Consider the following 13,149-nt stretch of genomic DNA (forward strand, 5'->3'; position numbering starts at 1 on the left):
ACGCCCCTACAATAGTGTATATTAAATCTGAAGTGTAAAGCAATACAACCCCGATTTAGCTGTGGTGTCAGGGCATGGTAGACAAAAAACAACAATAATTTAATATAATAGCAATATAATGTACAACGCAGTTCGATACTATAATACAACAGCGGTATCTTCCTCAATACAGATCACAGCCTAAAGTGATGGTTTGACAAAACAACTCACAAGGTAATTAAATTCCCCCCCCGGTCTCGGGTAATCAAATTACTCGTTGACCCGCCAGAGGGCGCTGTTGTGCCCAGCGCTTCAGCAACGCGCTTCTTCGTAGCCTTCTGCCAATGACAGCAGAGAACCGGGAAAGGGAGGACGAATGTGTTGTTGTTTTGAGCTAAAACGGGTAAGATTCTGTATGTGTAAGATATTGGCGACAATATATATATATATTCATCACGATAATTCAAGCTAACGCAGATGAATTTGATAGATGGAAGTCGCGGTGTAGTGATTAACATTAGCTTGATGTGTGTTGACAACAGACTGCGGTGTTGACATACAGTAACGTTACATTAAGCTCTATGGCAGCTCTAAATTATTTTGATATTTTGACATACTCTAAGGTCAAAAAGCTTGTGTGTGTGCTTTTTTTTCTTTAAAAGAAAATTATATTTTTCAGCCATAATGTGTCTAGGTTAGAAGTCAACAATGCAATTTAAAAATGTGTCTGGCCTGGTTTACTTGTCATGCCACTGTTTTCACTTTCTAGTCCACTGTATTTTCTCTTCCTCTCAAACAGATTGCATGAGGGCAATGCAACAGCAGAGGGATGTTACAGTCTGTTTGTCACCACTGACTTCTGCATTGTGAGACTGACAGTAGTGTGACTGTAAAGGTCAGCTTGAGTGGCCGTCATGTCTGCAGCCTGTCCCCCGCAGTCTCCAGCTGTGGCTAAGACTGAAGTGGTGGTTGAGGACTGGTGTCCCATGTTGGCTGCGACCTTCGCTTACTGGGACAACATCCTGGGACCTCGTGTACGCCACATCTGGGCCCCCAAAGGTCAGGGGTTGTCGCTGCTCAGTGATGGAGAGGTCACGTTTCTGGCCAATCACACGCTGAACGGCGAGATTTTGCGAAATGCGGAGAGCGGCGCAGTGGATGTGAAATTCTTCGTCTTGGCGGAAAAGGGAGTCATCATCGTCTCACTGATTTTTGACGGAGAACTCAAGGGTGATAAGAACACTTGCGCTCTGTCAATCATCTTGCCGCAGTCAGAGCTCAGTTTCTACCTGCCACTGCACAGCGTGTGTGTGGAGAGACTCAAACACATTATCCGCAAGGGACGCATCTGCATGCAGAAGGTTTTTGCTTCGAGTTTTGTACTTGAATCCAGCTGTTGATTGTTTGTTTTTGTAATGCTTATTTGTGTGTGTGTGTGTTTTATCTTGTAGGGTTACAACATAATCTCAATGTTGTCATCTGAGATTGTTCCCATAATGGAGCTTCTCACTTCCATGAAGAAACACAGTGTACCAGAGGAGGTGGATGTGAGTATTTTGACATTTTGAGGCTTTTGTAAGTTTTTTGTTCACAGTGAGAATTTAGTTTAGACAGAAAGTGATGAGAACTGAAGGAGATTGGGGTGTGAGGCAAACTCAGATTGCTTCTCCCATATTTAAAAAATAGAATAATGCAAATAAAATAAAATGTTAATAAAAATTAATTACTAGTGCAATAAAATAATTGAGTATTATCAGTATTAATGAGGCTTTTTTCTTCATTAAAATATCAAGACAGTTGTATTACCCTGATATTTTTGACTTTGTGCCCCCCGCCCAAAAAAATATGAACATGCTCATCATAGAAGAGTGTATTCAAGTCATTGTATGTGTGAATTGTGTTTTGAATACTGATATAAATCCTGAATAAAAGCATTAGTGTCATGTCATTAATCAATTAATGAACATTGTAAATAGTTATAAATATATTTTGTTTATTAAATATATACTGTATTATTTATCATTTAAAAATGCCATCGTACGAGCAAACAAAAACACTGATTGGTTTCTAAGGGTGAAAGATGCATAACCATCCTCACTCAGTAGCAAATACATTTGATCTTTTTATGACAGTTTTGAAAAATTGAATGTTTTTCTCTCTCACTCTCACTGAACCATAAAAAGAAATAATTTTCCTTGTTACAGCTAAAGGACACTGTGCTCAACGATGATGATATTGGAGACAGCTGTCATGAAGACTTTTTGCACAAGTAAGACATATTACATCTTTAGTAGAAGTCAATGATCTGAATTGAGTCTAGTAAGGTTTGTCATCTTTCTCTATCATAGGGCTATCAGCTCTCATCTTCAGACCTGTGGCTGCTCCATGGTGGTTGGCAGCAATCCTGAGAAAGTCAATAAGGTACACATTCCTGCATAGATATTTCTCTACATTCACACCTTAGTATGTAAGCCAAATAATGATGTTTCCTTTTGTAGATAGTGCTCACGCTGTGCCTCTTCCTCACTCCTGCGGAGAGAAAGTGCTCTCGACTCTGTCACCCCGATGGCTCGTTTAAATATGACACCGGTCTCTTTGTTCAGGGCCTTCTTAAGGTATCCACAGCATCCCTCCATGGGAAACTTATAACTGCTGCCCATTACTACCCATAATCATTAAGGACTCTTCTCTTTCCCAGGACTCCACTGGCAGCTTTGTGTTACCCTACCGGCAGGTTCTGTACTCCCCGTACCCCACCACCCACATCGACGTGGACATTAACACGGTGAAACAGATGCCACCCTGCCACGAGCACACGTATCATCAGCGGCGCTACATGCGCTCTGAGCTCAGTGCCCTTTGGAGGGCCGCCAGCGAGGATGACATCAGTTCAGACAACCTCATCAATGCCCAGGACTCCTACACCCCAGATTTGTATGAGCCCTACATACCTTCTTAGTCTGGAAGCTGTATTATGATTGGCTGTTTCTTACTGTCAGGATAACAAGTTCTCGTGGTCTTCTATTAAAATACACAGAATTTAAATATATATATATATATGTAAGGGATAATCAGTCAGTTGGTTATTATTGCAAAGTAAATAATGTTTTGTGTGTTTTTTTTCTGCTTATTATACCACTACTTAAATTAATAAAGATATTAAATGTGAGAGGATAGAGATCACAGAGAGATACATCAACTTGCACAGTGTTGGATGGCAGGGACAAAAGTCAATTACATAGTTTAGCGGTCAGTGTACACAAAATATTTGAGAATCCTCAGAATGTAGCGAATGACCAATCAGAATCAGGTATTCCAGAGATCCACCATAATAAATGTCATTAAATCACAGTGGACCTGTTAAAATATTTGGTAACGCTTAACAATAAGGTTTACAAATTAGCTAATGCATTAGGTATCATGAACTAACAACGAACAAACAGCATTTTTACAGCATTTATTAATCTAGGTTAAATCTTAATTTATAAATGTACTATTGTTCATTAATGTTCATACTTAATACTGTATATACTACAGTTTAAAAGTTTGAGCTCAGCAAAATTTTAATAAATAAATTATTTTATTCAGCGATGTAGCAATGTATTAAATTGAGTATACAATATTTATATTTATTTGGAACTTTCTATTCAGCAAAGAATCCAGAAAGATTTCCACAAAAATATTATGCAGCACAACTATTTTCAACATTGATAATAATAATAACTTGACCCTCAAATCAGCATATTAGAATGATTTCTGGAGGATCATGTAATACTGAAGACTGAAGTAACAATGCTGAAAAAATTTAGCAACTAAGTAAAAATTTAAAAAGCTAAAAATTTAGCTTTGCCATCACAGGAATAAATTACATTTTAAAATACGTTAAATTTGAAAGCAGTTATTTTAAATTGTTGTAATATTTGAGGGCACTCACCATATCATTCGCTCGATATGATATAATCACGTCAAGTAGTCAGCTTCTGAACCTTATTTTAGAGAATTAAAAGCAGCTCTTATAGTTTCTTAAGAGGATATAAGAGGCTTCTTGAACCCTCTGAATCGCTAACTAATCTTTATGGCTTTTCTTAGGAATATATTTCAGGATGTGATGCACAAAGACATGCTTGTGAAGTCCTTCATAGATGAGGTAAGCCTGCTGTGACTCCTTTTTGACTCCCTTTCTTCCTCCACTTTGGCCTTGATAACATGTGTGTGAATGCATCTTTGTTGGTTTTTAGGTGTTTCTGTTGAAACCAGGTCTGTCTCTGCGGAGTGTGTATTTGTCCCACTTCCTTCTCCTGCTGCACAGGAAGGCCCTGACACTGCTCCGATATATTGAGGATGAGACGTAAGTACAGCAGCTTTGAGCTCACAACCTCACCAACCACTTTAGTCTCAGCCTTAAATGTTTTGCCCACGGACAGTTGGCTGAACGTCTGATGCATATGGCACAAAATATGGGAAACGCTTCGGGAGGTTCGAAGTTGTCTTCTGATTGGCTTAGAGTGATATACACTACCATTTAAAAGTTTTGGGTTGGCTGCATATATTTGATCAAAAATACAGTAAAAACAGTAATATTGTGAAATATTATTACAGTTTAAAATAATTAAAATTGTAATAATGTCTTTCAATTTGAATACATTTTATATTTGCTTCTAAAAAAACATTTAATCAATGTAATGCTCCTTGCTGGATAAAAGTTTCATTCCTTAAAAAAAATCGTACTGTCCACAAATTTTTGATTTATAGCATAATTTAACATTTTTGGTCAGTTTTATTTAAGCAGTCGCAATAATAAATATTGTGATGGAATTTTATCAATAAGAAACAAATTATTTAATATAATATTTAGAAAAAATTTCTGATCTGTGTTGCTTATTTCAATTCAAACGAAAAAAATGTGCACTCTTTTTTTAGTTAAACATGATAAAATTCATTATGCAAGCTTCCATACATTACAATACCCCTTCACTGGCATACCTGAAACCTTTCTGCTGTCTGTATTTTAAATTCAAGTTTGATTCAGGAGTGTATAATAATTCCTAAAGTACGATTGCATGTCCATGTTTGTCAGCAGCAGAGTATGCACTGGTAAAAAATAGTTTGGCATCATTAGAAACAGTAACTAAGGGGAGCGGGGAGTGTAGGTCATGATTATGTTGTTCACCAGGTAGATATCCAGGTAATATTGATTATTATTGATGATTACAGGCAGAAGGGGAAGAAACCTTTCAGATCTCTGCGCAATCTGAAGACTGATTTAGACTTAACGGTGGAAGGGGACTTGAATATCATCATGGCGATGGCGGAGAAGCTGCGGGCAGGCCTTCACTCCTTCGTTTTTGGGAAGTCTTTCCTCACCAGCATGCAGGAGCGTGACCTCCTCATGAGCTTCTGACCTCTGAACCCTGTGCTCATCACACCACAGGACAATTTGGGCTCTCTTGCATCTTTAGGTTCATTTAAAATATATTTATATGTGCTTTTTGTTGACAGCATTCTGAACAAAATCTGCTGCTTAAATGTCATTTGGTGCAATTTCGCTTTGAAGTAATGATAATCTGCTTAGTGATGCTGGTAAATTCCAATATTTGTGTGAAAAAACTTCTTGATGGTCCTATGAGACACTTCTGTGACGTACAAATGCTAACATAACACATACATTGGTGAGGTGTAACATGGCAAGGAACAAAATTGAAGTAATTGAATGACTTTCGTCTTGTTTAAATTAAAGCTTTAATTAAAGTAGCCTTTGCTCTGTAATAACATTCCCTGGCCTTTTATCTATGATTGTCTGTAGACTTTACAGAATTCAGATGACAGATCTGTTATTTCGCAGAACTGCATTTGTGGCTGGGAGACTTTTCTTTGTTCCTTAACTTGAATTTTTAAAAAAAACTAAACTTATGGTTAATTAAATGGCTCAAACTTTTGCATTTGGTTTGGGGCATTAATATAGGAAACCTGGTGGGAAAAGCAAAGTGCAACTTGACTCACTATATCTAAATACAGTCAAATCTCTGGTGTACAATGTGCAAGGAAGTCAGCAAATAACAGGAAGGACCCCATAGACATCTTGCTTTTATTTTGGAGTGTTCTTCCACAAAATATTACATTACTTCACTGCTATGTATGTTATCAAACATACACTGCATTAATGGTAGACATCTACATTGATACATTTCAAGTTGTAAATGTGTTGGCTTAATAAATTGTGCCTTTTGTTTGTGAAACATGACTTATTTTATTATACCCGTTAACATCCTTTCCTGAACTTTTTATTTTTCGAAAAGAAAAATATTTGGCTTATATTTGATGAGATAACAGCACACTTCATTACTGTAGTCATGGAGGGTTGGAACAGGAACAGCAAATAGCCAAACTCATGAGGGGGTAAAAAAAAAAAAAACCTGTGGGACAAGCTATTGTAGAACCCTAATATGATACTTGTAATCAGTTGTCATATTTTGAAAATATTTTTGAAAAAAAAAAAATACATATTCACACATTTAATATTGTGTAAAATATTTTACAGCACTGACATAAAGCAGTGCTCAGTGTTATATTAAGCATATATTTAATAATCCCATATTATTTGCACATAATGCTACGTTCTACAGACAATTATTGGCTGAAAAAAAAACGGTTTTAACATTATTTTCAATGAAGACCACTTTAAACAATTTGTTTTATTCATTAATTTGTTAAAATCGTAAATTAAGGGATCGCTTTTCGTGTTTTCTTTCCCCCCTCGTTGACAGTTCATTGATCTACTGACTTCAGTCTTGCACTCAACCTGATACAATTATCTTGATTTTTATTGGCTACACTCCATGTCACTCACGCTTAGGATCTATGACCTCGCCCTCTGATTGGCCCTGTCGTCCACAACAGAAATATGATTGGTTAAACCTGGCACATGACCACAAAACAGGAAACACAAGCGTTCTCCATGTAAATACTCCGGAAAAGAAATCATTAGTTTGAGAAATGGGTGCTGTCGGCTGAGAGCAGTACAAGAGAACAGCTCTAAAGATCATGGCAACGTGAAATGTAATTCCACACTCTACAAGGCGAGGTAGGTACTCTGCGTGTTCCCAAACAGGTCGCGTGTGTGTGTGTGTATGTGATCACGGGCTGCGGCCTACGATACAGTAGAGATTGTCTGGATTTGATCCTAGATCACCTGCTGAGCTCAAGCGCTGCTGTCATACACACAGCCATCTGTTCCTTGCATTAAATATGATCATAACCCGACTAATAAAGTTGACTGATATCTGGTCTTGCTCTTCAGAATCATCATAAGGTTGTACTTGACATGCCAGGAGCGAACGCGTAACGTTAATTAATACTATCCATCATAATCATCGTGTCGGTTATTTTATAAGGTTTATCCTGTTCTGATCTGCTGATATAATCTGTGTGGTTTATCCACATCGAGTTGCATTATTGTACAGTTTACGTTGGACGTACACATACAATGGTCCAGTTGTCACACAGAAATAATGAGCTCCATTATTGTGTAACATGCCTCACCTTTTGCCGAAGCAGTTCATGGTACCGAATGTTTTGTATGAGAGATGTAACATTAGATATCCTTGTTTAGAATCCCCCCCGGCTGTATTAAAGCACAACAGTTCCGCCTTTAAATCTGTTTGAAAGAGTAGCGATAACTGTCAGATGTCACAGTGAGCTAACCGGGTAATTAGACTCACTTGACACTACATTCTAGAGTTGCACTGGTGTTGACATCTCTGTTTCATTTTCATTTTGGCTGTCACATTAATAGTTAATCTTCTGCCAATTATTTTAAATTGTTGACTTGGTATACGATACACCCGTGTAAATAAATACGGGGTACAGTCTTTGCTCATGCTTAATTTTCTCATAAAGCACATTTTAAGGATTATGTACAGTCAGATTGTTTGTTGAGTAGCAGGGTTCTGATTAGTTTATTTTGCAATAATGACCAGCTAACCGTTTTACATTTAATATTGTTGTACATATAACTATTATACATTTAATATTGAAACATAATGTTACTTAATATTGAAACACGGGGACAGACAAACACGAGTAGCTATGCTGTGATTGACGGTGTAAGAGAATACAATGCAATACTTGACGTATTATTTCACAATAGTTTATATCTTCATATAGGTAAGAACCTTGATTCTTCCAAATCCTTTCAGAGATATGTTACTATAAATGTATACTATAAACTATTACTTCAATGAATTACGTTGATCATTTAATTTTTTTTTTTTAAATTTTTTTTTTTTGTGTGTGGAAATATTTTATTCATAAGCATTAATTCTCTAACTCGCAGCCTACTTTTTCACATTTCTCATTTGAAACTGAAGCATTTCTTAAATCTTTTAGGTTGATTAAAAACAAGAGAAGTGACAGATTCTTGAAATATTATGATTTTTTTTTTTGATAATACCGCTGGTGCATAATGGTTTCCTGTTTATAATGTTATCTCTTTTTTCTTTCTTTTTTTCTTCATTTCTCTTATTTTGTTTGTGAAACTTCACATGAAGATTTGATGTAGACTAGAGGTTCTATCTGTTCTGCCTTTTTTATAATAACAATAATAAAAAACAAACAACAGTAAGAGTCATAAATGGATCAGATGAAAAAGAAATACTGGTCCCACTTTATATTAAGTGGCTTTAACTACTATGTACTAACATCGAAATTAATAATTTGATACAATGGCTTTATTGTGTACATGGTTTTACTGTTTTGAAAATACCTGCATGTAATTACAGCTGTAATTAATTTATGTAATTACACTGTTGACCCTTCCCTTACACTTTAACCCACTCTTAAACCTACCCATACCACCATACCTGTCCCTGAGCTTACCCGTATCACACCTCTATAGCAGAAAAAGTGCTTTTACAATACAACATGAACACAATAAGTACATTGTACTTATTTTCGATGTAAGTACATAGTACTTACAGCCACTTAATATAAAGTGGGACCAAAATACTTTTTGATTTGAACGCTGTGTTTCTGTAACTTCTTCTGAAGTGCTCTGCTTGTTATTAGTTGAGAGCAGAACATGTCATAACAGATCTGAGGAATTCTACTGAACATTTGCACTATTAGTCTGTATCAGGAATTTGCATCAAACTAAACCAATGCAAGCTTGAGCTAATGCTATTTAGCTAAAACATTAGTTTGATGGAGACAATTATAGCCATTAGCCATGACAAATCTGCTGGTGAAAATGAGAGTAAAAATGTCCACCAGACCTTTTACTGACTGTGTGTAGCTCCCACAGTTCTGCATATCCTTCAGAAGGAAGTTTATAAGGTTTGATTATTCTGTCACAATGTAACTTCTTGGTAAAAAGGCTTTTTAAAATAAAGGATGGGCTCAAAAGCAAAGCTGCAGCTTATAGCAAAGCACTGTGGCTCATTTTACACACTATAAAACAAAGTTAACTCAACTTAAAAAAAAAAAAAAATGCAACCCGCTTTTCTCAACTTCCGAATGTTTAGATTTTCCAATCAATTTTTAGAAAATTAGACTAGTTGTTAACTACAATTACCATTTTAAGGTAAAATTAAGCTTCCCCAGCAAGAACATCTGAATGAAGTCTATTAAGAGTTTGTTGAAAGTTAAACAGGAGTTTGATTGAACCTAGTCTAACTTTAAGAAAATAGTTTCCACAACTGTTGCACTATAGTCCAGTGACTCAAAGCTGCTTAGCAATTGATAGTTGAGAAGTTCAAGGAACTTCAATTTAAAATTTTAAAATGTAAACAAAATAGCGTTTAAAATGTAACAAAATTTTGTGCAAAATAGCACAAAATAGCGTGTCTGACAAAATGGAAGTTGTATTTTTCAAAGTGCATACGGAGAAACAACAAGAAACGGCTGCTTAATAAAGGATGGAAAATGTCATATAAAACTAAATGGCGGGTTGGTGACCATATAGTTCAAAAGCTTCATATATGGACATCAGAAAGAAACATTTAATAATCAAGATGTCTCAAATGGCACCTTTAATGTTGAAGTTACTTCAATTGTTGCTCAAGTACTTGCACAACTTTTCCTGACGAGAAAGGGAAGCGGCCATTTCTGCTTTAGATTTTGTACTCTTAACTATGGAAGACTGCTCCTCTTGTTCAATAGCAGACTTCTTCTAGCTTTAAAACTTTGACTTTACCAGAGGTTAGACTAGAGCACTAATCAACTAATCAACCTCAGCACTAATTCAAACAGATGGTTCTCTTGGTTCAAAAGCAATATATTCTTTACAAATAGCAGCCTCTGGTTTCACGGTCACTATGTGTTCATGCCTAGAGTGTTGCATGCAAATAATAGGGTACAATTAAGGTGAGCATTGTGCCTGCAACTGCTTCTTTACTTGCCTGAGTGAGCTGTTTTACATTCATGCATTTTGTCAGACTGATTTTGTGCAATATTTAATGTGTTGGAATTATTATTATTTCTTAAATGTTTTACATGATAAATTATCTAAACGGTGTGTTGGATAAGTCTGTACGTATGTGCAAAAGTAATAGCCTAGTGTGTGAATGAGCGTTTGCAGCTGACTGGAAACAGCTTGTACTGTTTAAGTCAGGGGTGTCAAACTCAGTTCCTGGAGGGCCACAGCCCTACAGAGTTTTGTTCCAACCCTGCTTCAACACACACACACCTGCAGTTTTCAAATAAGCCTGAAGGACCTGATTAGCTGATCAGGTGTGTTTAATCAGGGTTGAAGCTAAACTCTGCAGGGCTGTGGCCCTCCAGGAACTGAGTTTGACACCCCTGGTTTAAGTAGTTCTTTTTTCGGATGTCTTCCAATTACAGATTTATGGTGCATTTGGGTTATTTTGAATTCAAGGTGGATTACAAGTGGGTTTGCGTCTCCTTTTTCAAACGCGCAAAAAAACAAAACTTTGAAAACCAGTTAGTATCTGGTGTGGCCACCATTTGCCTCACGCAGTGCAACACACCTCCTTCGCATAGTTGATCAGGTTGTTGATTGTGGCCTGTGGAATGTTGGTCGACTCCTCTTCAATGGCTGTGCGAAGTTGCTGGAGATTGGCAGCACCTGGAACACGCTGTCGTATACGCCGATTCAGAGCATCCCAAACATGCTCAATGGGTGACGTGTCCGGTGAGTATGCTGGCCATGCAAGAACTGGGATGTTTTCAGCTTCCAGTAATTGTGTACAGATCCTTGCAACATGGGGCCGTGCATTATCATGCTGCAACATGAGGTGATGGTCGTGGATGAATGGCACAACAATGGGCCTCAGGGTCTCGTCACGGTATCTCTGTGCATTCAAAATGCCATCAATAAAAGGCACCTGTGTTCGTTGTCCATAACATACGCCTGCCCATACCATAACCCCACCGCCACCATGGGCCACTCGATCCACAACGTTGACATCAGCAAACCGCTCACCCACACGACGCCATACACGCTGTCTGCCATCTGCCCTGTACAGTGAAAACCTGGATTCATCCATGAAGAGAACCCCTCTCCAAAGTGCCAGACGCCATCGAATGTGAGCATTTGCCCACTCAAGTTGGTTACGACGACAAACGGCAGTCAGGTTGAGACCCCGATGAGGACGATGAGCATGCAGATGAGCTTCCCTGAGACGGTTTCTGACAGTTTGTGCAGAAATTCTTTGGTTATGCAAACCGATTGTTGCAGCAGCTGTCCGGGTGGCTGGTCTCAGATGATCTTGGAGGAGAAGATGCTGGATGTGGAGGTCCTGGGCTGGTGTGGTTACACGTGGTCTGCGGTTGTGAGGCCGGTTGAATGTACTGCCAAATTCTCTGAAACGGCTTTGGAGACGGCTTATGGTAGAGAAATGAACATCCAATTCATGGGCAACAGCTCTGGTGGACAGTCCTGTAGTCAGCATACCAATTGCACGCTCCCTCAAAACTTGCGACATCTGTGGCATTGTGCTGTGTGATAAAACTGCACATTTTAGAGTGGCCTTTTATTGTGGCCAGCCTAAGGCACACCTGTGCAATAATCATGCTGTCTAATCAGTATCTTGATGTGCCACAACTGTGAGGTAAATGGATTATCTCGCCAAAGGAGAAGTGCTCACTAACACAGATTTGTGAACAATATATTTGAGAGAAATATGCCTTTTGTGTACATAGAAAAAGTCTTAGGTCTTTGAGTTCAGCTCATGAAAAATGGGGGCAAAAACAAAAGTGCGTTTATAATTTTGTTCAGTGTATATAGACTTCCTCTTCAGCAAAAGCGTTGTACTTCATGAGGCTCAAATAAGCTCACATGACTGGAAACATGCACTTATTACATTACCAAAACATTAAAATGTGCTGTACATAACACGGAGTGCTAATTATGTGGATGTCTTCATAAATTGATAACTTTGGGACAGTTAATGAGCTAATTCTGTCTTTAACCTAAGAACCTCCTTTTTTGCACACTGTGTTTGTGAATAGTCTGCTGATTGTGCATTGGCAGTGTACTTGATAAGTCAGAGGTTTATGTGTAATTTGATAGTGATGGCTGTTCTTTTTATCTGCAGTGGGGTGTAACCATGGATATCAAAAACAACAGTTTCCCCAGTTTTGGTGAATTAGATGACTACCTTACCAGTCGCAACTCTAACTTTGTGTGGCTTCTCGTTGGTAAGTGGGCATCTGATGTGATTTATAAATTTTGTTTGGTCTACACATCATAATCAGCTAAGCTGTCTACACTGGAAGTGCCAAGTTAGAGTTATTCGCTCAATTTATTGTTAAGCATGCAGTTGATTGATTCGTTGATATGTATAGTGGATATTCTACGATTACGCACAGTTTCAGCATTTCCAATGTAGACAGACTCAAGTTGACACGACACAATGTTCGGTGCTGACATAAGTATTATATACACTACCTTTCAAAAGTTTGGAGTGAATAATTACTTTTTTTATTAATACGAAATTAATACTTTTTGTCAGGAAAAACGATCAATAGTGATCAAGTCTAGACTAGTGATTAAATTGATCAATAGTGTCAGTAAATACATTTAAAATTCTACTAAAGATTTCTGTTTCAAATAAATGCTGTTCTTTTGAAAAGAAAATTCCAACAAAAATCAGCATATAAGAATAATTTCTGAAGGATCATGTGACACTGAAGACTGGAGTAATGATGCTGAAA

At 37.5% G+C, this 13,149-nt stretch overlaps 2 protein-coding genes across 7 annotated transcripts in view; both read left to right on the forward strand.

The window, feature by feature from the left end:
- Positions 1–284: 284 nt before the first annotated feature.
- c9orf72 (C9orf72-SMCR8 complex subunit) lies at positions 285–6,212 on the forward strand. The gene is made up of 10 exons (XM_079856149.1): positions 285–382; positions 779–1,340; positions 1,431–1,526; positions 2,184–2,248; positions 2,328–2,400; positions 2,478–2,594; positions 2,678–2,913; positions 4,069–4,126; positions 4,218–4,327; positions 5,194–6,212. Exons 2-10 carry the CDS (start codon positions 894–896, stop codon positions 5,378–5,380), a joined length of 1,389 nt encoding a protein of 462 aa, XP_079712275.1. The 5' UTR covers positions 285–382; positions 779–893; the 3' UTR covers positions 5,381–6,212.
- A 715-nt stretch (positions 6,213–6,927) lies between these two features.
- Positions 6,928–13,149, forward strand: part of kiaa1109 (KIAA1109) — a 55,964-nt gene continuing 49,742 nt past the window's right edge. For all 6 annotated transcript variants that reach the window (XM_079854460.1, XM_079854463.1, XM_079854464.1 and 3 more), the window contains exons 1-2: positions 6,928–7,060; positions 12,531–12,633. In XM_079854460.1, coding sequence (XP_079710586.1) covers positions 12,543–12,633 — 91 coding nt within the window. In that variant the 5' untranslated portion in view covers positions 6,928–7,060; positions 12,531–12,542. The remainder of the gene's footprint in view (positions 7,061–12,530; positions 12,634–13,149) is intronic.

This window comes from Squalius cephalus, assembly GCF_949319135.1.
Source record: "Squalius cephalus genome assembly, chromosome: 21".
Lineage (NCBI taxonomy): Eukaryota > Metazoa > Chordata > Actinopteri > Cypriniformes > Leuciscidae > Squalius > Squalius cephalus.